Genomic DNA, 24,379 nt, shown 5'->3' on the forward strand with positions numbered 1-24,379 from the left:
GTCCCATGTTGCTGACCCGTCGTCTCACTTCCTGTCCCATGTTGCTGACCCGTCGTCTCACTTCCTGTCCCATGTTGCTGACCCGTCGTCTCACTTCCTGTCCCATGATGCTGACCCGTCGTCTCACTTCCTGTCCCATGATGCTGACCCGTCGTCTCACTTCCTGTCTGGCAGCGGCTGCTGGCAGGTCGGACATCCTGCGCTGCTCTTCCTCTGAGCTGAGCGACGGCCTCTTCCTCTTCATCAGGGAGGCGAAGCTTCGTGAGGAAGACTCCGGCTCTCCAGACGGCCTGTTCTTCCTCTGCCTCAGCATCCAGCAGGTATTTTCCGCTCAGCTCCTGTTTTTACCTCCATCCTCAGACCAGGCGCCTCAAATCCTTGAGTTTATTTCAGAGTTTTCAAGGTTTGGAAACTGATTTTCTGTATAAAATCCTTGAAAGTGCTTCATATTCAAACGGCAGTTTTGTAATAAAGTGAAATCTACTTTTATGTTCCACTGATCAATTTAAGACAAACTGTTTTGAACATTTTTAAAAAACAAAATAGTAAATTAATAAAAACAAACTTTAGCCTCAGACTGTCATGGTGGCAGTTCTTACTAAATAAATTATTGAGAATTTCTAACATTTTAAATGTTGCAAAAAAACTAGTAAAGCAAACTTATATTTATTTGCTCTAAATACTATAATTATTAATCCAGTGAAAACTTGTTTGCATAAAACCTTTTTTTTAACAAAGGTCTGAGTTTCACTTTATTCTGTAAAATAGGAATTTTAAATCTGCTTTTATCAAAATGGGTTTTTCTGCATAAATTTGGGTCTAAAATGCCATCAACATATGAAACTTCCTGTCTCTGCAGATTCTTCTTCCCGTCATAATTTATTGTTGGAAATGTTTTTTTTCTTGTTTTTTGCAGTATTTGTTTGAAAACGGACGACTGGAGAACATTTTCACCGACCAGAACTACCAGAAGTTCTCGTCTGAGCTCACCAGAATCCTGAAATGTTCCCGACCTTCCCTGTCCGTCCACCGTAAGTCGTGTTCCTCCATCTTTGTTCCTCCATCTTTGTTCCTGCAGCTGTTCCTCCCCTTCCTCCGCAGGCGGCGCCCCCTCCTGGGTGGAGGAGGAGTTTCTGTGGGAGTGCAAGCAGCTGGGGGCGTCCTCCCCCTCCGTCCTCCTCAACACGCTGCTCTTCTTCTGCTGTAAGAACTTCGGCTTCACCGCGGTGGCGCAGCACCGCCGGCTGTCCTTCGCTAACTTCACCAGCTGCACCAGAACCGACGGCGAGACGAACGTCCTGCGGTTCTACCCGCCGGAGTCCAGAGACGATGCAGAGACCGGTACCCATAAATACATTTCAATGATCAATCACATTTCATTGGTTTATTGAATTTGATTGATTTATTAAATATTATTGATTAGTTGAATTTTTTGATAAACTTTGAATTAATGGAATTTTATTTGATTAATCAATAAAATTATAGAATTTTATTTTCTGAATTTGATCAGTGAATCAATTGTATCTATTAATTCAATATTATAGATTTATAGAATTTTATTGATTAATTTAATTTGATAAATTTTTAAAAAAGAGCAAAAATTGACTAAATTCGGCATTAGTACAAAAAAATCAAAAATGTAAATTTTAAGTCATGTTTCTATAAAATGTTGAAACTTTTTACGTGCATGTTGTTGCTTTTGATGTTCAGGTTCTGACGGCGTCCCGGCGAAGAAACGCAGGTTAAACGAGGATTTCCTGGAGATGAAGGAGAACCTGCAGAACCCGCTGCGCTGTCCAGTCCGACTCTACGAGTTCTACCTCTCCAAGTGGTGAGAACATCCTGACATTGATCCGCCCGCCGTCAGCTCAGGCTGTCGTTAATGAGAGAAACTGGAAAAGTTTTCTTAATATTCTCATTTATTGAAATTCATCTGCATCAATATTCAGTGAAGTTCCAGTTCAGTTTTCTGTTTTCGTTTCTCTGCAGCCGATTGTAAAAGTGAGACAGAAGAAACTTTAATCCTGTGCTGAAGAAAACCAAACACATGAATAAGTTGCGGGAAAATTTAGAAAATAAATGTATTTTTTTATTTATGAGTCTGGATCGTCACACGGTGTCTCTCAGTTAAAGATTTTAAAAAATGTCAATAGTATTAATTTCTTTCTGTTGCCACCTGCTGTTCAGGAGGAGAACTGCAGTGTCTGCACATCAAATCCTGCTTTTGACTATAATTTATACTGTGAATAACTTTAGTGGGACTAAGGAGCATCTTACAACAATTTATTTTAGTTTAAATAGATTCTTTCATCTTTTGTATTTTCAGACATCTGGACTGAAAAAAGTAGCAGCTTTATAGATATGAGTTTATACTTCTTTCTGCTCCTTTTTATTCATGATTTCTTTTAGTTTTTATGTGAACTATTAATATTTATTGAGGAGTGGATCTAATAAAAAATATTAAATTAATGAAAAGTGATTTTTGAACATTCTGTTTGTATGAAGGAAGAAAAAGTATTAAATGAATCCAACCCAAAAACTTTCACTATATGAGTTCATTTTGTCATTGAAACATCAGGAATATTCTGTGATGTATGAATAGGAAAAGTTTATGTTCTTCATTTTCTGTTGGGTTTAAATCGACCATCTCTGTGCTCCGACCTGCAGCTCAGGTTTCCTCTTTTATTTGTTGCATTTAACAGAAAATCTAATTGAAGGTCAAATAAAAACGTTCCCGCTGGTTGTTTCCTGTTTTCCAGCTCCGACTCGGTGAGGCGGCGCAGCGACGTTTTCTACCTGCAGCCAGACCGCCGCTGCGTTCCCAGCAGCCCCCTGTGGTTCTCGCAGGCGCCGCTGGATGACGCCACCATGGAGGCCGCCATCGTTCGATCGCTCGCCGTCAGAGAGCTGAGGGAGCGAGACGGAGGAGGAGCCTGAGGGAGCGAGACGGAGGAGGAGCCTGAGGGAACCGACGGCGCCAGGATTTCTTTTCTAGTTTGGATTTTCTGCTGTTTGGTTTGGAAAAAAGTTTAAATGAGAGAAAACTGTTTGTTTCATTTCTTCCTTCAGAAACTCATGTTCATCATTTTTACACAGCAGGGAATCAGTGTTTACTTTTATCAACTGGATGTTTTTGGATTGAAAATCATTTTTATTATTTTTACATAATAAGGCTGAAACAGTCGTTCTAAACTGGATCTGTTGTTTGTTTTTGTCCCGTTTGACTCAATTAAATCATTTCATTAATAAAATCTTTGAACAGTACTGAAGAATTTGCACGTTTGCCTTCATTTTGAACATTTCCTACAAAGAAAAACAGACATTCCCTCCTCAAGTTTGCATAAAGTTGGAAAAGAAAATATTTTTTCCACCAGATATCAAAACTCTGAGCCAAATTCTGCCTCTTTTATATCCTAATATTTCCTAACATTAAGAATGACATATATATGCTTTCATTCATTAACTGAAATGCTCTGGTTAAATTGATAATTGCTCTTTTAACATAAAACATTTGTCATTTCATGAATGTTTAAAATTTTAAGTTGTTAAACTAAATAATGAGTTAAGCTGAAGGTTTTTATTTCCAGGCTCAGAAAATCTGATCAGTTTGTTCTAAATTCAAACATGAAGGAATCAAATCGACTCGTTTGGCAGAAAGTCAAGAAAAATAAATAAATGTGAAAGTGAAATGTCTGCATTTTTCTTTCCCACCAACAATCTCCAAAATTTGGCTCGGGGTCCAAGAAGCAAAACAAAACATGAATATTTAGATCATATGTAGTTTTTATTTAAAAAGAATCGCTTTTCTTTATCCGGAGTTTCTCTTCTGGCAGATTCTCTTAATTTGTCCTTTTTTGCTTCCTGTCTTGTTTTGTTTCTGGTCTGGTTCTTGTTTTGTGTCTGTCTTGGTTTGAGGCTTGTCTTGCTTTCGGTCTTGTCTTTCGTTTGGTTTGCTTAGACCAGATAAATGTGTGGATGTGCCAAAACTTTCTCCAGCTGAACAAAATCAAAACTGATGTTATTTTTGGACCTAAAGAGGAACGATCTAGAGATATAGGTCTAGAGTTATAGATCTAGAGTCAAAGCACAACTGCAGTTATTACAACTAAAAACCAGCAATCAGGCCCGAAACCTTCAGAGCCACATAAAGACAGTTACAAAGTCGGCCTTCTATCACCTGAAGAACATTTCCAGGATTAAAGGACTAAAGTCTCAGCCAGATCTAGAGAAACTCATCCATGCCTTCATCTTCAGTCGTATTGATCACAGCAGCAGCATCTTCACATGTCTGCCTAACAAATCAAACAGCTGCAGCTGATCCAGAATGCTGCTGCTGGCGTTCTGACTAAAACCAGGAAGATAGAGCACATAACACCAGTTTTAAAGTCCCTCCACTGGCTGCCTGTAGCTCAAAGAATAGACTTTAAAATACTGATGTTAGTTTATAAATCACTGAACGGCTCAGAACCACAATACATTAAAGATCTGCTGTTGTTGTATCAACCTTCCAGACCTCTCAGGTTCTGGTTCTGGTTCTGGTCTGCATCCCCAGAACCAGAACCAAACAAGGAGAAGCAGCTTTCAGCTTCTATGCACCACAAATCTGGAACAAACTCCCAGAAAACTGTAAAACAGCTGAAACACTGACTTCTTTTAAATCTCGACTAAAAACCCACCTGTTTAGGATTGGATTTGAAACGTAATCAATTATGATTACTGGTTAAAAAGTAACCTTAAGCAATGCCTCATAAAGGTAGGAGGGCTGATCTTCAGCTATTTGGAAAGTCTTCCTCTTAAAGGGAAGTTTCTTCTTTTTCAAAAATCTTCCTCTTAAAGGGAAATTCTCATGTCCACTGTCACAAGAATCCTCAATATGAGGATAAGGTTACTTTTTACCAATTTACATCATTTGTGCAGTTTTAGAAAAACACAGACTACATAAAGGTAGGAGGCCTCCTTCTACATCCGGAGTCCAGAGGATGAGGAACCTGAGGAACAATATGTTCCTGTTATCAGCCTCCAGGCCCAGTTTGGATCATCTGTCAGAACAGCAGCCAGAGGTGAGGACTGTCTGTCCATTTCCTGTTAGAAATAAACTAACAAAATCTGAGGAAATACACAATAAACTGTTGAACTGGTTTCGCTGTAACACCAGAGGCCAACGCCTTGTTTTCTTTTATTTACAAGCTCGTTGTCAACGGATCATCAGTAGCAGAGACAGACATGTTCAGCAGCACCTCTGGTAAATTAAACTCATTTGTGTTCTTTTCTAGGATATCTATTTTTTTAATTAGAAATTGACTTTCTACTGATGCATTCTCAGATGATCACCCTTCAGGTTTTGACCTGGGCCCCCAACTGGGGGACAAACCCTTTCATGGAGGAGCTGGGGGTCATGGTTCAGACCAGGGACAAGATGGCCGCCGTGGAGGAGACAACAGAGATCATGGGGACAAGGGATGGGACATACCTGACAAAGACCGGGACAGACGTGACCGTGACAGACATGATGACTGGGACCAGAACCGACACCATGACCAGGACAGACGCAGTCCTGTGAGATGCAGCGGCAAGCGAAGCGGCCCTGGGGGTCAAAACGACACCCAGCGTCGTTTGGACCCTGGCTGGGTGTCGTCTGTCTGTCAGGCTGAGAGTTGAGAGAACTGGAAACTTGAACATTTTCTCCCTGCAGCTGCAGCAGCAGGTCTGGTTGGGAATATTTTAGCTCAGGTGATGTTTGGTGTAATGCAGCTCCTCCTCTTATAATCAACCTTTTCAATTACTGAACAGCTTCCTGTCATGTTTGAATGAAACATCTGAGAAAATGTTTGTAGCCAGAATAAATGTAATATTTTGTTCATGTTTACATTGTGCTTTCATGTCAGGACAGATTTCTATGTGGCAGATATATTTTACTCAACTGTTTTGATAAACTCTGATTTCTGCATTTCTACTACACTTCCCAGGATGCAATGGGTAGCTCCTCTGAGTACAGCACAAAAAAGGGCTCAAGATACCAACCCTTCAAAACAAAGAAGATATTTTAAAAGTTTAAGACAATAAAATAAAAATAAAAGTTGTATAAAGGGAGTCCTGCTGTGCTAATGTTTGAACTTGAACCTGCAGTGACTGGTTGAACCAGCAGGTGGCACAGGAGAGCTGAAACCTGAAATGTGACTGAAAACATTTCCGCTCCTGGATTATTCCAAGAAATTAAAATTTTTCTTGATGAAAAATTATTTTTATATCCTGCCTCACCAGTACACTCATCATCTGATATGAAATAGTTATTATGCTACAAAAATCCACATTCACAAAGCAAAATGTTCCCCTAAAAACGTAAAGTTTGAACTTAAGACAATAAAATGCTGGCAGATTGTTTGAAACTACATAAAATGAGACAAAGTCAATATTTAATATCTTGTTTCACTTTTTGGATTGACATCAAAATGTAAGTAAGTTGGTTTGGCTGCTCCATTTATGTTTATGATTTAATCTCTGAATGTGATCAGACTTTAGTTCAGGTTGTTAAATAATCAGAGGGAAACTTATGAATAAAAGAAAAATGTCAATTTTCTTTGTTAGGAAACTTTTATGTTCTGTAGATGCTTGCTGTGTTTCCAGTATTTATTAAGATAATTTGTATCGTAGTCTGGTAGGTAGTTATATTTATGCGAGTTACTTTTTTTGGGGAAAAAAAAAAATTTTAGGAGTATTTTTACTATGTTGTACTTTTTAAATCCCTCAATCAAGAAATGTAACTTTTAAGAGGAGAACTGAAGTCTTCAGACATCTTTGGGGAAAAATCCAGGATTTTCCTGCTGCCAGGTGGAAAACGTTTCCTCCGGATCTCCAGATTTCTGTAAATGAATCTACTCTACATTTTAAAATCCCATCACTCAAAGCTTTAAGCTGCAGAAACTTCCTGCTGAGCTTAAAGGAAGAGGAGGCTTCCTCCGTCTGCTTCCATATGTTGATGTTGAAGAAAACTGGAAATTATATTCTGTAAAATAATGTAAAATATGCTTTCTTGGTCCCTTTTTATATTATTATTTTTCCTAAATATTGTTTTTTATAGTCACATTTTCTCATGGCAGAAGTTGTGATGTGCTGCCCTCTAGTGGTCTGTTGTTTTCTCCTGGTTTTTTTGTGCAATTTGACATAATTATAAATAATTAAAAGTTTCAGACAGAGCAGATTTACTTGTAAAATTCCATTCATACAAAATATAATTCAAAATATTTCACAGAAAAGAAACTGAAATTATTTAAAAAAAGAGAAAAATTCTGACCAAAATATTTTAAAATTTCACAATAAAGAAGCCACAAAAATCCAAAGCAAGCGGCTAACAGTTGATGGTAGTTCTAGTTTCTGTCCTGTGATGCAGTAAACAAAGTTTTCGGTCCTGATTTAAAGGAGCCAACAGTTTCTGGGTGTTTCAGGTTTTCAGGGAGTTTGTTTCTGAGTTCAGATGCTAAAGGCTCCTGGTTTAGTTCTCACTTTGTGAACATTGTTTATGGTAGAAAAAATAATGACATTTTTCTTTTTGATTCACATGGACTGTGATCATGTGAAAAAATACAAAGTTGTCATCAGCAAACTGTCGCACAGTGAAATCTCAGCCATGCATTAAATAAAATGTACCGAGGAAACAGCCTGGAGGAATCCCAACTGTGAAATTTGTTTACTCAGATTTAAAATCTACAATCTGATTAAAGTTAGTTTGGTTTAAGTTTTAATGTTTTCATAAATGGCCTCACAATTTCCTCACACTTCCTCTGATGGCTGATAAAATCCATGAGTCCAAGATGATGGAAAGAAGTTTTTGTGTCTAAAGAATTTAAATTTCCAAAGAACAGTACAGTCTTCCTTATCGCCGCTCTTGGAGCAACAACCAATCAGCAGCAAGGAAAATAAATGGCAGTCCTTAATTGGTTTATTTGCAAATGCCAGCCAATAGCATGATTCAGGATTTTTATTTATGTTCTTTCTGGTTAATCTCAGTTTGACCTTCATGTTTTTCTCTCAGAGACCAAAGATAAAGATAAAACTGTTTTGCTTTGTGAAAATTAGCTTCTTTCTGACTGCAGAGACATGAACGTTAACATCTAGAGTAGCATGAGTCTTCTGAGAACATGTAAGCAGTTTGCAGACTTTGTTTAGCATCTTGCCATCTTTAATCAGAGATTCTGCCAACACGGCCAGAACCGGACATGTTTAAACGTCCTCCACTTGCAGACTGTTTTTTGTACAGTGGAAAAGCTGTTTTTTGTACAGTGGAAAAGCTGATTATAAATGACTCTCTTTAAAATCCCCTCCAGATTCATGAGCTGCTGTCTATATTCATCTCTCTAAAATCCCCAGAGCGATCTTTATTCTCACCTCGCTGCTCGCTCTCAATTCAGCCAAAATAAATACTGGAGGTTCAGAACAGGACAGAACTCCTCCATGGTTCTGAGTAATGATGATGTCATCATGAACTCCTGATGTGGATCACCTTGTGTGCAATAAATAAAAATAGAATAGAAAACCCCTTTTTTTCCACAGGGGAAATGCCAGCGCAACTGCAGAAAAGTGACAAACTGCAAAGCAAATAGACTCATAAAGAGGAGAATGAAAAATATATAAAAACAGTAATAAGAATAGCAAATTGTAAAGTGAGAGTAAAATTACAACATAAAATACCCTGCAGTTACAGTGAGGTGAAGGAATGAGAAACCGATTAGGATAATAATAAAAGTCCAGCGTGTGAATGTATATTTATGCATTAAAAACAACATGAGGCCAAAGCAGAGGACAGAGAGGTTAAAGTTCAACGTGTTAAAGCTGGAAGTAGAGGGACAGAAGTAACTCAGTTTGATCTGCTGATATTCAGATCATGTTGGGATCTGGAGTTGTTTGATTTGGTTTTGGGTTTTTGTCATTTTTGGTTTTCCTTAGGTTTTTCTATTTAGATTGCCCTGTTTTCCACTTCTGTTTGTTCCTTAGTTATTTTTCTGTTGCTCTAGTTTATCATGTTTCTTCAGTACCAGTTGTTCTCTAATTATTTTCCTCTCTCGCCTCAGCAGATCATCAGCTCGCCTCTCATTTTCTTCCACAACTCTCTGGATTTTCAGTTCTGCTCGCTTCAGTCTGCTGTGCTTCCCTGTATTTTCCTCGTGTCTCCTGGCTGGATGTTTTTTATTTTAATGTTTTTGTTGTTACCCTGGTTCATGTATTTTTCCAAGTGTTTAAAATTTTTTTCTTCCTTTACTGTTTGAACATGTCGGGAAGAGAAGCTGAAATGTTTGTGACGTTACGTTTACAGAGGCAGAATCTTGTTTTGTCATTATGATCAAAAAACAAAATAAAGAAAAACTTCAAGTCGTCCAGCCATCATATAATCCAGACAGATTCTCAATTCTGTAGTTTAACAAAACTTTATTTATAATCTGTTACATCAACAGCTGCTGTGCTTGAAACTGATAATGTTTTATAAATCAGACACCAACTAAAACTTATAGAAATAATACAGAAAGTGGAGAATTTGATCTTTTAACACGTCTGGAAGAAAAGTTGAGATGTTTATAGAACCAGAATCTCTGCAGCTTGTTTTATAGACTGAGCTGAACTTCAGACACAGGGACGACCTGGTGCTGCTGGTTTCTCACAGATACTTTTAAGAGAAACATTACAGGATTTATCAAACCAACATGTCAGATCATGACTTCCTCCTCTCTCTCCCATCCTCACACAGTCTTCTCCAGCTGGATTCTCACCTTTCCAGTCATCAGGCTCATTCTGACTCCAAAAGCTCAAACTAAGAGACAAAGAATAGAAAGAAGAAAAATAAGAACTGTGACTTGGATTCTCAAAATAAACCAAAATGTTTTCATTTGTTGTTTCCAACCTTTCATCCAGAGGAGATCCGTCCACCCAGAACCATCTGCCTTCTTCCACCGAGTCCGTCAGTCCGATCCAGAACTTGTCATCATCTTCCACCATCAAGCCTCTCAGTCTGCTCTGCAGGAACAACTGAACAGGAAAAGTTGATGAAAATGAGATTTTTCTGAGTTAAGATGAAGAATCATGATGATGAGATGAAATCAGAGAGAAGCTGAACCTGCAGCAGAGTTTCATACCTGCTCCTCTCTGCTGTCGATCTTCACCAGGTCTGATCCATGATGTTGGCAGAAACGTCTGCTGTTAATCCAAGATGACTCAGTGGTGGAGAAATAATAACAGTTTCCTCCATGTTTCTCCCATTTTGCTTCACACTTCAGAAATGTTTCCTCTTCAAACAGATCAGAACAAAGACTTCAGTGAACCAGGAGGAATAAATCTCTGTAGATGTTTGTGTGATCTGGAGACAGCAGGAGGCGTCTTCTGTCCTGCAGCTACAATCTAACTTCCTGTCTCTGTCAGTCCATCAATGTCTCTTTAACTTCATTAGAGGACAGAAATGAGACAAAGATCAGATCATGGACTTACTTTTTACTGCAGGAGGTGGAGGACATGTTGGACATGCGTTTGTAAAAGTTGTACTTCCAGGTTTTATATCTTTAAAAGATAAAAGTTGTGTTATTTCAATGAATTCTGTTTGTGCAAAACAGAAGAAGGAAACAAAAGTGAAACATTTATGAAAAATAAAAAGACCTCCATCAAGTGTTGGACATCACTTTTAATCAATTTGTAAATAATAAAAGTTTTATTTTCACAAGAAAAACTCAAATGTTTCTAATCTGAAGGCTCTGAATGAGACGTTCATAGGAAACCTTTAAACTCTGACTGTCTCACCTGACAGATTTCTCCTCAGAGCTTCATTCTCCTCTTTCAGGGTTTGGAGAATCTGATTGGTTCGTATTTTATCAAAAGCTGATTGGAGAAACAAAGTAACAGTAAGTGAAACTAAATAAATGTGATCATGTTTTTATGAACCTCGCTTTGTAATTTTTCTGCTGACATCTGATAAAGTAAAATCCAGTAAAAGTTAATCAGGATGAACTCACAGAGTCTGTAGATGATGATGACAGCAGCAGCCAGCAGACCGACCAGAACCAGCAGAACTACTCCCCCTGCTGGCAGCTTGCAGGTTCTGCTTGGGTTTTCACCTGACGAGCATTTAGAGCAGAACCGGATCAGAACCTGGAGACTCACAGAAACTAAGATCAACCTGATTAAACTCCCTCCTTTATGACCATAAATCTAAAAGTAATGGACTGAAAGTGATTATTGTCCTTTACTGTTTCTTCTAATTTGGCTAAAAGTAGTGATTATAAATTAACTTTTATATCATTGCTGCTTTTTTCCTGCTAATGTGTCTCAGTGTCCCGACAGACTTAAAGGGGAAATATTATGCATTTTCCAGACAGTATAATTTTTTAGTACAGTTATGTAGCTCTGCTACCTTCAGTTATAAAATGCTCGACATGTCAAATATGATTTAAAAGAAATTTTACTTCATAATTGAACGCCTTGACATTGGGAATGTGTCTCTTTAAAACTCCTGCTCTTTCTGAAACTCCGCCTTCAGGAAGTCGTCACAACATGGCTCCTCTATTAACCCTTTAACAACGTTTTGACCAGCGTTCACTGAGAAGCAGCTCCTGTTAGCAGATGTTTGCTAATTGCTGCTGGCTAGTCTGAAGGGGCTGTGTGAGGGAGGGCTGCTGTTTGAGTAACTGCAGTTCTAAGGAGGAGCTGAGCCTCGAAGGCGGAGCTAGATCCATCCAGGCGTTTGCTCAGCCGAATGGTTGCCATGGAGATTAAAGGATTTCTCAAACATGTATGGCAACACTCCAGTGTGTTTTTAGCTTTATCACATGATGGAAAGCCTTTAGAGCTCTTTGTGACGGGAACATGAGGGATTAATTAAATCTGTTAGAGGAGTTGAAACATGTTTGACCTAAAGACTGACTGGTACAGATCAGGTCATTTTCACACTATTTTTTCACAACCGTTTAGTTTGTTTCCGACCAAAGGAAACAACGAACCAAGAAACACGGATATAAATTTTTTAAAAATCCCTACACCTGCATAGTTCTCACCTTGCTGCAAAATAGGTTTGGTCATTCTATCACGTTATTTGCCTTAAGTGGTAATAAATGTTGTCACTAATCGGCTAAAAGTGTGAAAATGTGTTTTTAAGCTGCTTATCTTCAGCAAAACTCATCAAAACATTGCATCCATGTTCATTTTGTTTGCTTCTGTTCAGTTCTGTTTGTTTTGTGGTGAAAGAAACACGAAGAAAACCTTTAAGATCAGGACAAAACTTTATGTTGTTATTATGTTGAATCCTCTGCAGTTTCACTGGTGGTAAAAAAAACTCTGATGGATCCGACAGCAGATCCAGAGCAGAGTGAGACTCTGAGTGTGTTATGATCACTGAAACATTATTACAGGACGCAGGAAGTTCAACTTTTTCTCTCTTTGTCTAAAAATATAGAGTGATGCTTGGTTGAGTGAAAAAAAAGTATTTTAAAGAGGAAGCTGTGGATATTTGTAGCAAGGTGCAAACACTTCCTGCAAGCTACGGATTCAGTTTTAGAGGTCGAAGAAGGAGTTTGTCAGTTTTTCATCTTATTAGTCAGTTTTGCAACATGATAGGAATCAGTGAAGGAGGAAAAACAACCCACTTGACTCATAAACACACACATGCGCACGGACACACCCACACACACACACGCCCCCCCCCCCCCCCCCCCCCCCCCCCCCCCCCCCCCCCCCCCCCCACACACATGGTTGAGGATTCTTTGCCACATCCCATATAATAAAGTAAATAATAATTTAACTGTCAGACGTCCATAAGTCTCTGAATAACAATAAGAAAACGTTCTGAACCAATCAGTGACATCCGGCTGTGAAACAGACATTTAGAGACTCAGTGAGTTTAATGAACAGAGACTTTGTTTGACCAACATGTCTAATAAAATGCTAACAGAGAGAAATATGTCTGTGATCTGTTCTGGACAGTTTCATAAACTCAACTTGCTGCACTTTTTACTGACACTTTTGCTAATTTAGCCTGTAAATGTTTCAGTCCAAAACCAAACTGTTTACAGAAAATAAAACAATCAGACCACCGAGTTCCTCGTCCCGTTCACCGGACAGCGGACGTCTCATCATGGAGACGCTTCACGCTGAGGACAGAAACAAAGACGATTTCCTTTTATATCTTTATCTTTAGTTCAGTCAAAATAAGTGAAAAAATTAAGTGTTAAAAATACAAAACATTAATAAATGATTTATAATTTTTATACCCTAGAACAACAAACTCTCAATGAGCCAGAAATTGACATTATTTCTAAAGCTAACATTTTAAATGTTTAGAGTAAAATTCTAATATTTTCTGATTTAATGGAGATTTTTCTTTGGCAGTTTCTTAGATAAAAAAAAACAACCTAAACTCACATCAGGGTGTCTGTCTCCTGTGAACCTTTCAGACAAACATCGTCACCTTCCTGTTTCACGGCTCGGTGTTGAAGGAACTTCCTGTTCGACTTGAAGGAGGGGGAGGAGCTTCTTCTTATTTAAATGTTTGTAAAATTGATGATTAATTTAATCAGCATTAATCATTTTGCATGTTGTGCATGTTTTTTTTGCATCAGTTTTCTTTATCAAACTTTTTCTATATCTGTAATATTTCCTCTTATTGATTCTTAGTAAACTAATGATGAGTTCAGGTGGAACAAGACGTGTGAAGTTTTTAGTATAAATCCTGAATGTTTCCATCAGATCATTTTTATTTTGTCATTATGATCAATAAACAAAATAAAAGACAGATTAAAGTTTCCCATCCATCATATAAACCAGACAGAGACTCAGTTCTGTAGTTTCTTTATTTATAATCCGTTACAATATTTGGTAACTCAGAGTTTCTGAGTTTTTCTCTTGGTGGTTTCTGCTGCTGCAGATCAGAAAACAACTAAAGATGATAGAAATAATATGAAAATGGAAAAAATGATGTTTCAATGCAGCTGGAAGAAAAGTTTAGATGTTTATAGAACCAGAATCTCTGCAGCTTGTTTTATAGACTGAGCTGAACTTCAGACACAGGGACGACCTGGTGCTGCTGGTTTCTCACAGATACTTTTATGAGAAACATTACAGGATTTATCAAACCAACATGTCAGATCATGAGTTCCTCCTCTCTGTCCCATCCTCACACAGTCTTCTCCAGCTGGATTCTCACCTTTCCAGTCATCAGGCTCATTCTGACTCCAAAAGTTCAAACTAAGAGACAAAGAATAGAAAGAAGAAAAATAAGAACTGTGACTTGGATTCTCAAAATAAACCAAAATGTTTTCATTTGTTGTTTCCAACCTTTCATCCAGAGGAGATCCGTCCACCCAGAACCATCTGCCTTCTTCCACTGAGTCCGTCAGTCCGATCCAGAACCTGTCATTATCTTTCATCATCAAGCCTCTCAGTCTGCTCTCCAGGAACAACTGAAAAGGAAAAGTTGATGAAAATGAGATTTTTCTGAAACATAATGAAATGAAATCAGAGAGAAGCTGAACCTGCAGCAGAGTTTCATACCTGCTCCTCTCTGCTGTCGACCTTCACCAGGTCTGATCCCAGATCAACGCAGGAATCTCGGCTCTCAGTCCAGGAGGATCTCTTGGTGTTAAAATAATAACAGTTTCCTCCATGTTGCTCCCATCCTGCTTCACACTTCAGACATGTCAGATCTTTAAAGACAAAGACTTCAGTGAACCAGGAGGAATAAATCTCTGTAGATGTTTGTGTGATCTGGAGACAGCAGGAGGCGTCTTCTGTCCTGCAGCTACAATCTAACTTCCTGTCTCTGTCAGTCCATCAATGTCTCTTTAACTTCATTAGAGGACAGAAATGAGACAAAGATCAGATCATGGACTTACCTTTTACTGCAGGAGGTGGACGACATGTTGGAGGTTTTGGACATGTTGGAGGTTTTGGACATGTTAGAGGTTTTGGACATGTTGGAGGTTTTGGACATGTTGGAGGTTTTGGACATGTTAGAGGTTTTGGACATGTTGGAGGTTTTGGACATGTTGGAGGTTTTGGACATGTTAGAGGTTTTGGACATGTTGGAGGTTTTGGACATGTTGGAGGTTTTGGACATGCTGGAGGTTTTGGACATGTTGGAGGTTTTGGACATGCTGGAGGTTTTGGACATGTTGGAGGTTTTGGACATGCTGGAGGTTTTGGACATGCTGGACATGCAGTTGTAAAACTTGTACTCCCAGGATATATATCTTTAAAAGATAAAAGTTGTGTTATTTGAGTGAATTCTGGTTGTTTTTACAGAACAGCTGAAGAAAACAAAAGTGAAACATTGAGAAACATTTATAAAGAGAAAAATATTTTGAGGAAACCTTTAAACTCTGACAGATTTCTCCTCAGAGCTTCGTTCTCGTCTTTCAGGGTTTGGAGAATCTGATTGTTTAGTAGAAAAGCTGATTGGAGATAAAAACAGACAGAGAAGCTAAATAAATATAATCATGTTCATATGAAACTCACTGTATTTTCTGCTGACGTCTGATAAAGTAAAATCCAGCTAAAGTTAATCAGGATGAACTCACAGAGTCTGTAGATGACGATGAGAGCAGCAGCCAGCAGACCGACCAGAACCAGCAGAACTACTCCCCCTGCTGGCAGCTTGGAGGTTCTGCTTGGGTTTTCACCTGAGGAGCATTTAGAGCAGAACCGGATCAGAACCTGGAGACTCACAGAAACTAACATCTGATCTCATTAAAATCACTGAGTTTCTGTATTTTCCATTAAAGTTTATTTTACAGGTTTTTATCTCACAACAAAGAAACTTTTTCAGTGTCTGTGAATTTTGACTCCTAAACAGCTACTGAGATGGTTTGTTCAACAAATTAACAAATATATGGCAGTGAAATAGAAGTAGAGAACACGCCCACGCCCGTCACTAGGGGCAGTGTGATGAGAGGAAGTGAGGTCATCTGTTCCTACTAACGGCTTTCTGCTAAAAATTAACAAGAAGGGGAAAAACAGCGGAAAACCACACGGATTATTTTCAGTCAGAGTTAAGGCGTCAACATTGGCAGGACTAATCTAATGCCTACAAGCAGACTGGTGATTAAAGCCAAGAACGAACGACCAACCAACCGACCAACCAACCAACCGACCAACCAACCAACCAACCAACCAACCAACCAACTAACCAACCAACTGACCGATCGATCGATCCTATCCAGAACTTGGATCGGATCGGACTGGGCAGATGATCATCAGCAGTTAAAGATAAACACAAAGACTCAGGACAAAACTGAGGACAGTGTTTCAACATTTACTACATTTTAATAAACTCATGTAATTGTTAAATAATTTAAAGTAGGCAATTTTTATTAAAACTATTAAGGATATTTTCATAAAATATGATCATGTTTAGATCAGATCCTGCAGTAAACATGTCCGGTTGAGGTATTTTCTTCCACTTCATATATAATAATAATAATAATAATAATAATAATAATAATAATAATAATAATAATAATAATTTGTAAAGCATTTTTAAACAAAGTGCTGAACAGTTTGTATTCAGAAAACAATCCAGATCAAACCAATAAAAACACAAACAAAAACAGAATCAAACAGAATTTTCTGCTTTTCTACATTTTATCTACAGTTTCTGGTCAGATTCTTGAGTTCCTCGTTTATTGATGTTGTCTAAAGAATCAGTTTGTGTTCAGTTGTCTAAAGAATCAGTTTGTGTTCAGTCATCTAAAGAATCAGTTTGTGTTCAGTCGTCTAAAGAATCAGTTTGTGTTCAGTCGTCTAAAGAATCAGTTTGTGTTCAGTCGTCTAAAGAATCAGTTTGTGTTCAGTCTGCTGCTGTTTGTCTGATGAAGAGGACTCACCTCTGACTGCAGCTTCTTCATCTCCTTCCTGCTGATTTACCTCCAGACTCTTCATCTTCATCTTCAGCTCTTCATCGCTGTGAGGACGTCTCATCATGGAGACGCTTCACTCTGAGGACAAACACAGAGACATCTCAGAAATACAGAGGAAATAAAGTCTTTTTGTCTCTAATCTTTCTTCTATTCATCAACACGTTGCTAAAATTAATAAATATAAAATGTGAAAAACAAGTCATTACTAAGGATCTATTTTTATACAGGGAGGTTCTGAAGTAAGTCATGAATTATTTACCAAGTCCATAGATTTATGTTTAACCAAGAATTATATTTTAATAAATCAAAACGAGACAAAATTAATTCAAACAGAAGATATTAAATTACAGACGACGGCTGGAGAGCAGCTGCTTCTTATTGAATTCAATGTATTAAAAAAAAAAAAAAAAAATAATAATAAAAATTAAAATAAAGGAAGAACAAGTTGGAAAAAAATCTAATATTTTTATTGAGTATTTTTTGGAGAGAAAATCATCTGAACTCACCATCAGGGCGTCGTCTCTCCTCAGACAGCAGGTCTGTCCGCCAGCTTCCTGTTTCACGGCTTTATGTTGAAGGAACTTCCTGCTCAGCTTAAATCTGAACTGAAGAGGAGGATCTGCTTCTTTCCTCTTTATTTAAGTGCTGGTAAAACATTTAAACACATAGTTACATTAATTTTAAACACATTAATCATTCTGCATCGATCTAAAGTCAGTCAGAATAAAATGTTTTTGTTTCTGCATCATTTTGCTTTATTGAACTTCTAAAACTAACCAGATCTTTATCTGTAACAGTTCCTCTTATTGATTCTCTGAAGCTGAACTGATAATTAGTCCCAGTTAGATGCAGACGTGTCAAGTTGGAGGTTTTAAATGTCAAATGTTAAAATGTTTACAGCCAAGTTCAGCCTCCACTGGCTGCAGATACAAAAAGATTCCAGTTTATTAATAAGTCGTTTTTCGGCACATGAATGTAAAACCTCAGTGCGTCGCGTCGACGCGTCTCCTCTCCCCTCCGTCAGACGGAGCCCTGCCCTGGAGACGAGGCGGCAAACAAAACCTGTGTTTTCAAAATGGTGTTTGGAGGGACATTATTATATAAAATCCACTCTTTTAGCTTTCATCATGTTATCCCTTCATCACAAACAAACCTGGAGTGTTGCTTTGATTCTTTCATGCACGTTTGAGAAAACCTTCGATCTCCATGGCAACCATTGAGCTGAGCCAGACGCCTGGGTGGACCTAGCCCCGCCTTCAGACGCAGCTCCTCCTCTGAGCTGGAAGCTTCCACCTCACAGAGCCGCCGTCCCACAACTCCTCCACTCAGCTCCTTCAGACTAGCCAGCAGCAATTAGCAACCATCTGCTGAGCTCATTATAGGAGCTGCTGCTCAGAGCAGAGCTGGTAAAAACGTTGTAGAGGGATTTTAGAGGAGCCATGTTGGGACGACTTCCTGAAGGCGGAGCTTCAGAAGGAGCAGGAGTTTTTAAAGAGACAGAGACCCAATTTCAAATTGTTTAATTAGGAAGAAAAAAAAAGTATTTTATATTTGATATGTACAACATTTGATTGTGTTATGAAATTTCAGCTTGTGTCTGGGAAATACATAAAACTGCTCCTTTAAAATGTAACATTTAGATTAAATTTAATTTTTTGAACAAATTCAAATGTATCTCATAGATATAGTTATTACATTGGCAGTAATGAACCCTGATGACTTCTCTTTGAGTCTTTTTAATGCAAATACAGTAGATATGTTGCCTCTGTCTACTTACCATTTAATTTAAATACATATATTAAACCAAGTGAGCTGGATAACATTTCACCATGTCAACTGGCAGTGAGATTTAGAAACATCACAAACCTGCTGGCAGCTCCATCAGTGCAGCAGATGTTTTCTGCTCCATCAGCTGCTCTGAATCGGATCTCGCTTTGCAAACCGTGAGAATCTGAAGTGAACCAGAAAACCGAGGAGATCGTCTGACGCCTTCAATCAGAAACTAACTAACATCTCAGTTCCTGACTGCAGCTTCTTCCTGTTCATCCTCCACAGTTTCTTCATTCTAAATATCCACTCATATAAACCAGACAGACTCAGTTTCATGCAGTTTAAAAAGTTTATTCATGATCCTGACAGCTACATGAACAGCTGCTGCTTTGAGCTGATAACCTGAAAGCTGGAGCTCTGATGGTGGATCTGATCTTTATTTTTCTACATGGAAACATGATGAGTCATGCTGCAGAAACCATCATCTTATGACATCATGCAAAGCTTTATATAAACTGATGAAACAACAGGAACTACTTTATGTTGGGAGTTTGAGTTCTAGATGTCCAGGAGGTGAACTGTGAACATGAACTGGTTCAGTTTTAGCTGCTGTTAAGGAGGATCTGAACCAGTCAAACCAGTAGAGATGTTCTGGTTTTCCACATGTTCTGCTCTCTATGATGGATCATCAGAAGCTGCAGAGCCTCAGAAATGTTCTGACCCGAGTCACATGTGGGATCCAGAACCGTTAGAACCAGAAGCAGAAATAAATCCTCAGTTAAACTCTGATGGAAAAGTTCTGCTGCAGGTTCTTCCAGGTTCCTGTTTGTAACTCAGAGCTTCTGAGTTTTTCCTCTTGGTGGTTTGCTGCTGCTGCAGAGCAGAAAATAACTAAAGATGATAGAAATAATTATTAAAAATAATAATTTGATGTTTCAATGCAGCTGGAAGAAAAGTTGAGATGTTTATAGAACCAGAATCTCTGCAGCTTGTTTTATAGACTGAGCTGAACTTCAGACACAGGGACGACCTGGTGCTGCTGGTTTCTCACAGATACTTTTAAGAGAAACATTACAGGATTTATCAAACCAACATGTCAGATCATGACTTCCTCCTCTCTCTCCCATCCTCACACAGTCTTCTCCAGCTGGATTCTCACCTTTCCAGTCATCAGGCTCCTTCTGACTCCAAAAGCTCAAACTAAGAGACAAAGAATAGAAAGAAGAAAAATAAGAACTGTGACTTGGATTCTCAAAATAAACCAAAATGTTTTCATTTGTTGTTTCCAACCTTTCATCCAGAGGAGATCCGTCCACCCAGAACCATCTGCCTTCTTCCACCGAGTCCGTCAGTCCGATCCAGAACTTGTCATCATCTTCCACCATCAAGCCTCTCAGTCTGCTCTGCAGGAACAACTGAACAGGAAAAGTTGATGAAAATGAGATTTTTCTGAGTTAAGATGAAGAATCATGATGATGAGATGAAATCAGAGAGAAGCTGAACCTGCAGCAGAGTTTCATACCTGCTCCTCTCTGCTGTCGATCTTCACCAGGTCTGATCCATGATGTTGGCAGAAACGTCTGCTGTTAATCCAAGATGACTCAGTGGTGGAGAAATAATAACAGTTTCCTCCATGTTTCTCCCATTTTGCTTCACACTTCAGAAATGTTTCCTCTTCAAACAGATCAGAACAAAGACTTCAGTGAACCAGGAGGAATAAATCTCTGTAGATGTTTGTGTGATCTGGAGACAGCAGGAGGCGTCTTCTGTCCTGCAGCTACAATCTAACTTCCTGTCTCTGTCAGTCCATCAATGTCTCTTTAACTTCATTAGAGGACAGAAATGAGACAAAGATCAGATCATGGACTTACTTTTTACTGCAGGAGGTGGAGGACATGTTGGACATGCGTTTGTAAAAGTTGTACTTCCAGGTTTTATATCTTTAAAAGATAAAAGTTGTGTTATTTCAATGAATTCTGTTTGTGCAAAACAGAAGAAGGAAACAAAAGTGAAACATTTATGAAAAATAAAAAGACCTCCATCAAGTGTTGGACATCACTTTTAATCAATTTGTAAATAATAAAAGTTTTATTTTCACAAGAAAAACTCAAATGTTTCTAATCTGAAGGCTCTGAATGAGACGTTCATAGGAAACCTTTAAACTCTGACTGTCTCACCTGACAGATTTCTCCTCAGAGCTTCATTCTCCTCTTTCAGGGTTTGGAGAATCTGATTGGTTCGTATTTTATCAAAAGCTGATTGGAGAAACAAAGTAACAGTAAGTGAAGCTAAATAAATGTGATCATGTTTTTATGAACCTCGCTTTGTAATTTTTCTGCTGACATCTGATAAAGTAAAATCCAGTAAAAGTTAATCAGGATGAACTCACAGAGTCTGTAGATGATGATGACAGCAGCAGCCAGCAGACCGACCAGAACCAGCAGAACTACTCCCCCTGCTGGCAGCTTGCAGGTTCTGCTTGGGTTTTCACCTGACGAGCATTTAGAGCAGAACCGGATCAGAACCTGGAGACTCACAGAAACTAACATCAACCTGAAAGACTCTGAACATCTTCCTCTTTATGGATGATTTATGTGTTTTTATTGTCATTTTCTCCCTTATGAACAGAAATTAACTCGGACTGCAGCTTCTTTATGACCTTAACTTCACACTTTGTGATCATGTTGCGTTTCCATGGAGACATCAGTCTTCATTTTCTATGCAACTAATAATAATCATCAGAAAAAGATGCATTTCTCACTTCTAGTGTTTGACTTCCTCATTTTCTGCAGTGATGTAGTTTTTATTTTAATTTTGAGTTCCTGGTTATGATCTCTGTTTCCTCTCAGTCTTTCATACTTTGAATTCTTCACACAGGATTAGATCAGGTTTCATCCTAAGTTTTCATCTATAATTAAAATCATGTTCAGTAAAATAAAGACTAAATAGTTTAATCTCAGCTCTGCTGATCTAAAGAATCAGTTTGTGTTCGATCGTTGACTTTCTGATGAAGACCACTCTGCTTCTTCATCTCCTTCCTGCTGGTTTATCATAAACTTCATTGTCTGACCTTCTCTGCAGCGCTGAGGGCGTCTCATCATGGAGACACAGGCCAGAGTTTCTGCAGCCGCTGAGAAACAAACATCTGTCACTAAACGTAATTTTTCTAGAACAACGAAATACTAAATCCAAAACATCAAGTTATTAAAGTTTGGCCAGATATGAACCTTGTATTTTCTTTGAATATTTGGTGTAAAGAAAATCATCTAAATCATCACCTGACCTTTCAGACTGAAGATCTGTCCGTCTTCTTCTAGTTTCAGCCTTGTGCTGGAGAAACTTCCTGTTGAGCTGAAAAGTAGAGGAGGAAGACGAGGAGGAGGAGGAAGAGGCTTCATCTCACCTCTGTTTCCTCATTTTGACTTAAATGGTCACTTTGAGTCTGTGGCTAAATATATGTGTGTTTAATGAAAACAGAAAAGATTAAATGAAACAGAGACAGAAAGAGACGCTGAGGAGAAATGATCAGAGATCAGAACAACTAAAACTGATCACATTTCAATATGACAGAGAATAAAATACAAAGATTAAAGCAGCCAGAATAAAGTCAGAAACAGGAAGTAAGAGAACACAGAGCAGGAAGAAGCAGCTTACCAAAATAAAACAGGAACTACAATACAATAAGACAACAAAAGAAAACATAAAACAGGTTTTAAAAATTAATTTAACAAAATGCCTCTAGAAACACACTGTAGTTCTGCTGATTTAATCTATTCGGTTTATATCTGCAGCTCTGCAGGCAGATGAAGATAATTCTGAGATGGACAGATCTACACTAACTTTATTCTTACTGATGTTTTATTAGGACAACGTTAATATTTTAATGTTCATCTATCAGGAGTCATTATGCTGATCAAGAACAACATTTCTTATTTACTAAAATGTTACAATAAACTTAAAAGTAATCAACTGATCATAAATTATTGCATCACTTTAATATTTTAGAAATGACTCAAGGAACTCTTCAACTTCCTGCAGCGCCTAGCTGCGCCGCACTGCTTCCAATGGCTTGTTGACTAACTGGTGCCAGGTTCTTTCAAAGTTTCTTCTTCTATAAAACATATTAAATATTATTTTACTGTTATTTCTGTGGATGTATTAAAATGTATTTAAATGAGCACAAAGAGAGAAACTTTAGACCAACGCTGGGAGAAAAACGGAAAAATTAAAATTAAGTTCAAACTGTTTCTGAGAGAAACATGTCTTCTCAAATATGGGAGAATAGCATTTTTAGTTTTATAATTATTGTTGCATTTTATTATCCTAAAAATACTGAAGTGTCACATTTAATAACAGAAAAATAATGAATTCCTGCTCAGTTATTGGATGGTTTGTGTTTTTCTGATCATCTTTTCTCTTCATTTAGAGTTAATCAGTTACAGTTTTTACTGTAATTTTATTCTGTTAGACTTTCTATCATTACCTGGATTCAGGTTTTCATTTCTGAAGTCTCATAATTTGGTTGTTTCTGTTTGATGAGTGACTTTCACTGAGAAACTGTTTCTGCTGCTGCAAATATTTATTTACTAAACAATTGTCTGATATTGAAAAATAACCAGAGCAACACAAAACCATTCAGACAAACATATTTCAGGTAGAATTTTAATAAACCAACACATCTGGAGGGAATTTAACATTTTTGTGACATTTCTTTACAAAAGTAGCTTCTTGATTTTCTTCTGAGACGGTTTTACAAACCAAACACATTTCTGCTGGTTTTTCACAGATACTTCTGAGAATATTATATCAGGAATGATCATCAAAACTCTTAGATCTACACTGTTTCCTTTCTTCTCCATCCTCACACAGTCCTCTCCTGCTGGTTCTGTTCGGCCCAGTTGTTTGGTTCTCTGTCATGTCAGAAAGTTAAACTACAAAAATAAAAACAAAGTGTCACAGAAAATGACTTCAGAACTGAAATGTCGATTATTTTAAAATGATCAAATAGTTTTTCCATCTATCAAACCTTCCATCCAGAGGAGATCCGTCCACCCAGAACCATCTGCCTCCTATGTGAGTCTGTCAGTCCGATCCAGAACTTGTCCTTTTCCTCCATCCTTCCTTTTCTTAGCAGGAACATCTGAACAGGAAAAGTTGTTAAAATAACTTGGTGAAACTTTTCTGTGAAGATGAAGAAACATTAATCATTCTGCATCGATCTAAAGTCAGTCAGAATAAAATGTTTTTGTTTCTGCATCATTTTGCTTTATTGAACTTCTAAAACTAACCAGATCTTTATCTGTAACAGTTCCTTTTATTGATTCTCTGAAGCTGAACTGATAATTAGTCCCAGTTAGATGCAGACGTGTCAAGTTGGAGGTTTTAAATGTCAAATGTTAAAATGTTTACAGCCAAGTTCAGCCTCCACTGGCTGCAGATACAAAAAGATTCCAGTTTATTAATAAGTCGTTTTTCGGCACATGAATGTAAAACCTCAGTGCGTCGCGTCGACGCGTCTCCTCTCCCCTCCGTCAGACGGAGCCCTGCCCTGGAGACGAGGCGGCAAACAAAACCTGTGTTTTCAAAATGGTGTTTGGAGGGACATTATTATATAAAATCCACTCTTTAAGCTTTCATCATGTTATCCCTTCATCACAAACAAACCTGGAGTGTTGCTTTGATTCTTTCATGCACGTTTGAGAAAACCTTCGATCTCCATGGCAACCATT

At 38.1% G+C, this 24,379-nt stretch overlaps 2 protein-coding genes across 5 annotated transcripts in view; one reads left to right on the forward strand and one right to left on the reverse strand.

The window, feature by feature from the left end:
- Positions 1–3,264, forward strand: part of LOC116730585 (uncharacterized) — a 34,200-nt gene extending 30,936 nt beyond the window's left edge. For all 4 annotated transcript variants that reach the window (XM_032579918.1, XM_032579919.1, XM_032579920.1 and 1 more), the window contains 5 exons: positions 175–320; positions 917–1,031; positions 1,102–1,341; positions 1,711–1,831; positions 2,760–3,264. In XM_032579918.1, the coding sequence (XP_032435809.1) occupies positions 175–320; positions 917–1,031; positions 1,102–1,341; positions 1,711–1,831; positions 2,760–2,937 (800 nt within the window). In that variant the 3' untranslated portion in view covers positions 2,938–3,264. The remainder of the gene's footprint in view (positions 1–174; positions 321–916; positions 1,032–1,101; positions 1,342–1,710; positions 1,832–2,759) is intronic.
- Positions 3,265–9,511: 6,247 nt separating this feature from the next.
- On the reverse strand, positions 9,512–22,125 carry LOC116731348 (CD209 antigen-like protein E). Its single transcript, XM_032581084.1, has 8 exons — positions 21,934–22,125; positions 21,721–21,780; positions 21,040–21,141; positions 20,828–20,905; positions 20,522–20,590; positions 14,518–14,669; positions 9,890–10,014; positions 9,512–9,799 (listed from the first exon to the last, which is right to left on the reverse strand). The coding sequence occupies exons 1-8, from the start codon at positions 22,046–22,048 to the stop codon at positions 9,613–9,615; spliced, it is 888 nt and encodes a 295-aa protein (XP_032436975.1). The 5' UTR covers positions 22,049–22,125; the 3' UTR covers positions 9,512–9,612.
- Between the last annotated feature and the right edge of the window lie 2,254 nt (positions 22,126–24,379).

The sequence above is a fragment of the Xiphophorus hellerii genome, chromosome 13 (assembly GCF_003331165.1).
Source record: "Xiphophorus hellerii strain 12219 chromosome 13, Xiphophorus_hellerii-4.1, whole genome shotgun sequence".
Classification (NCBI taxonomy): Eukaryota; Metazoa; Chordata; class Actinopteri; order Cyprinodontiformes; family Poeciliidae; genus Xiphophorus; species Xiphophorus hellerii.

Coding starts and splice junctions, on each gene's coding strand:
- LOC116731348 (XM_032581084.1), bottom strand. CDS start 22,048: ATGAAGCCTCTTCCTCCTCCTCCTCGTCTTCCTCCTCTACTTTTCAGC. Junction 21,142..21,720: donor CCCTCAGCGCTGCAGAGAAG/GTCAGACAATGA, acceptor AATGCTCGTCAG/GTGAAAACCCAAGCAGAACC. Junction 20,906..21,039: donor CATCATCATCTACAGACTCT/GTGAGTTCATCC, acceptor TTCTCCAATCAG/CTTTTGATAAAATACGAACC.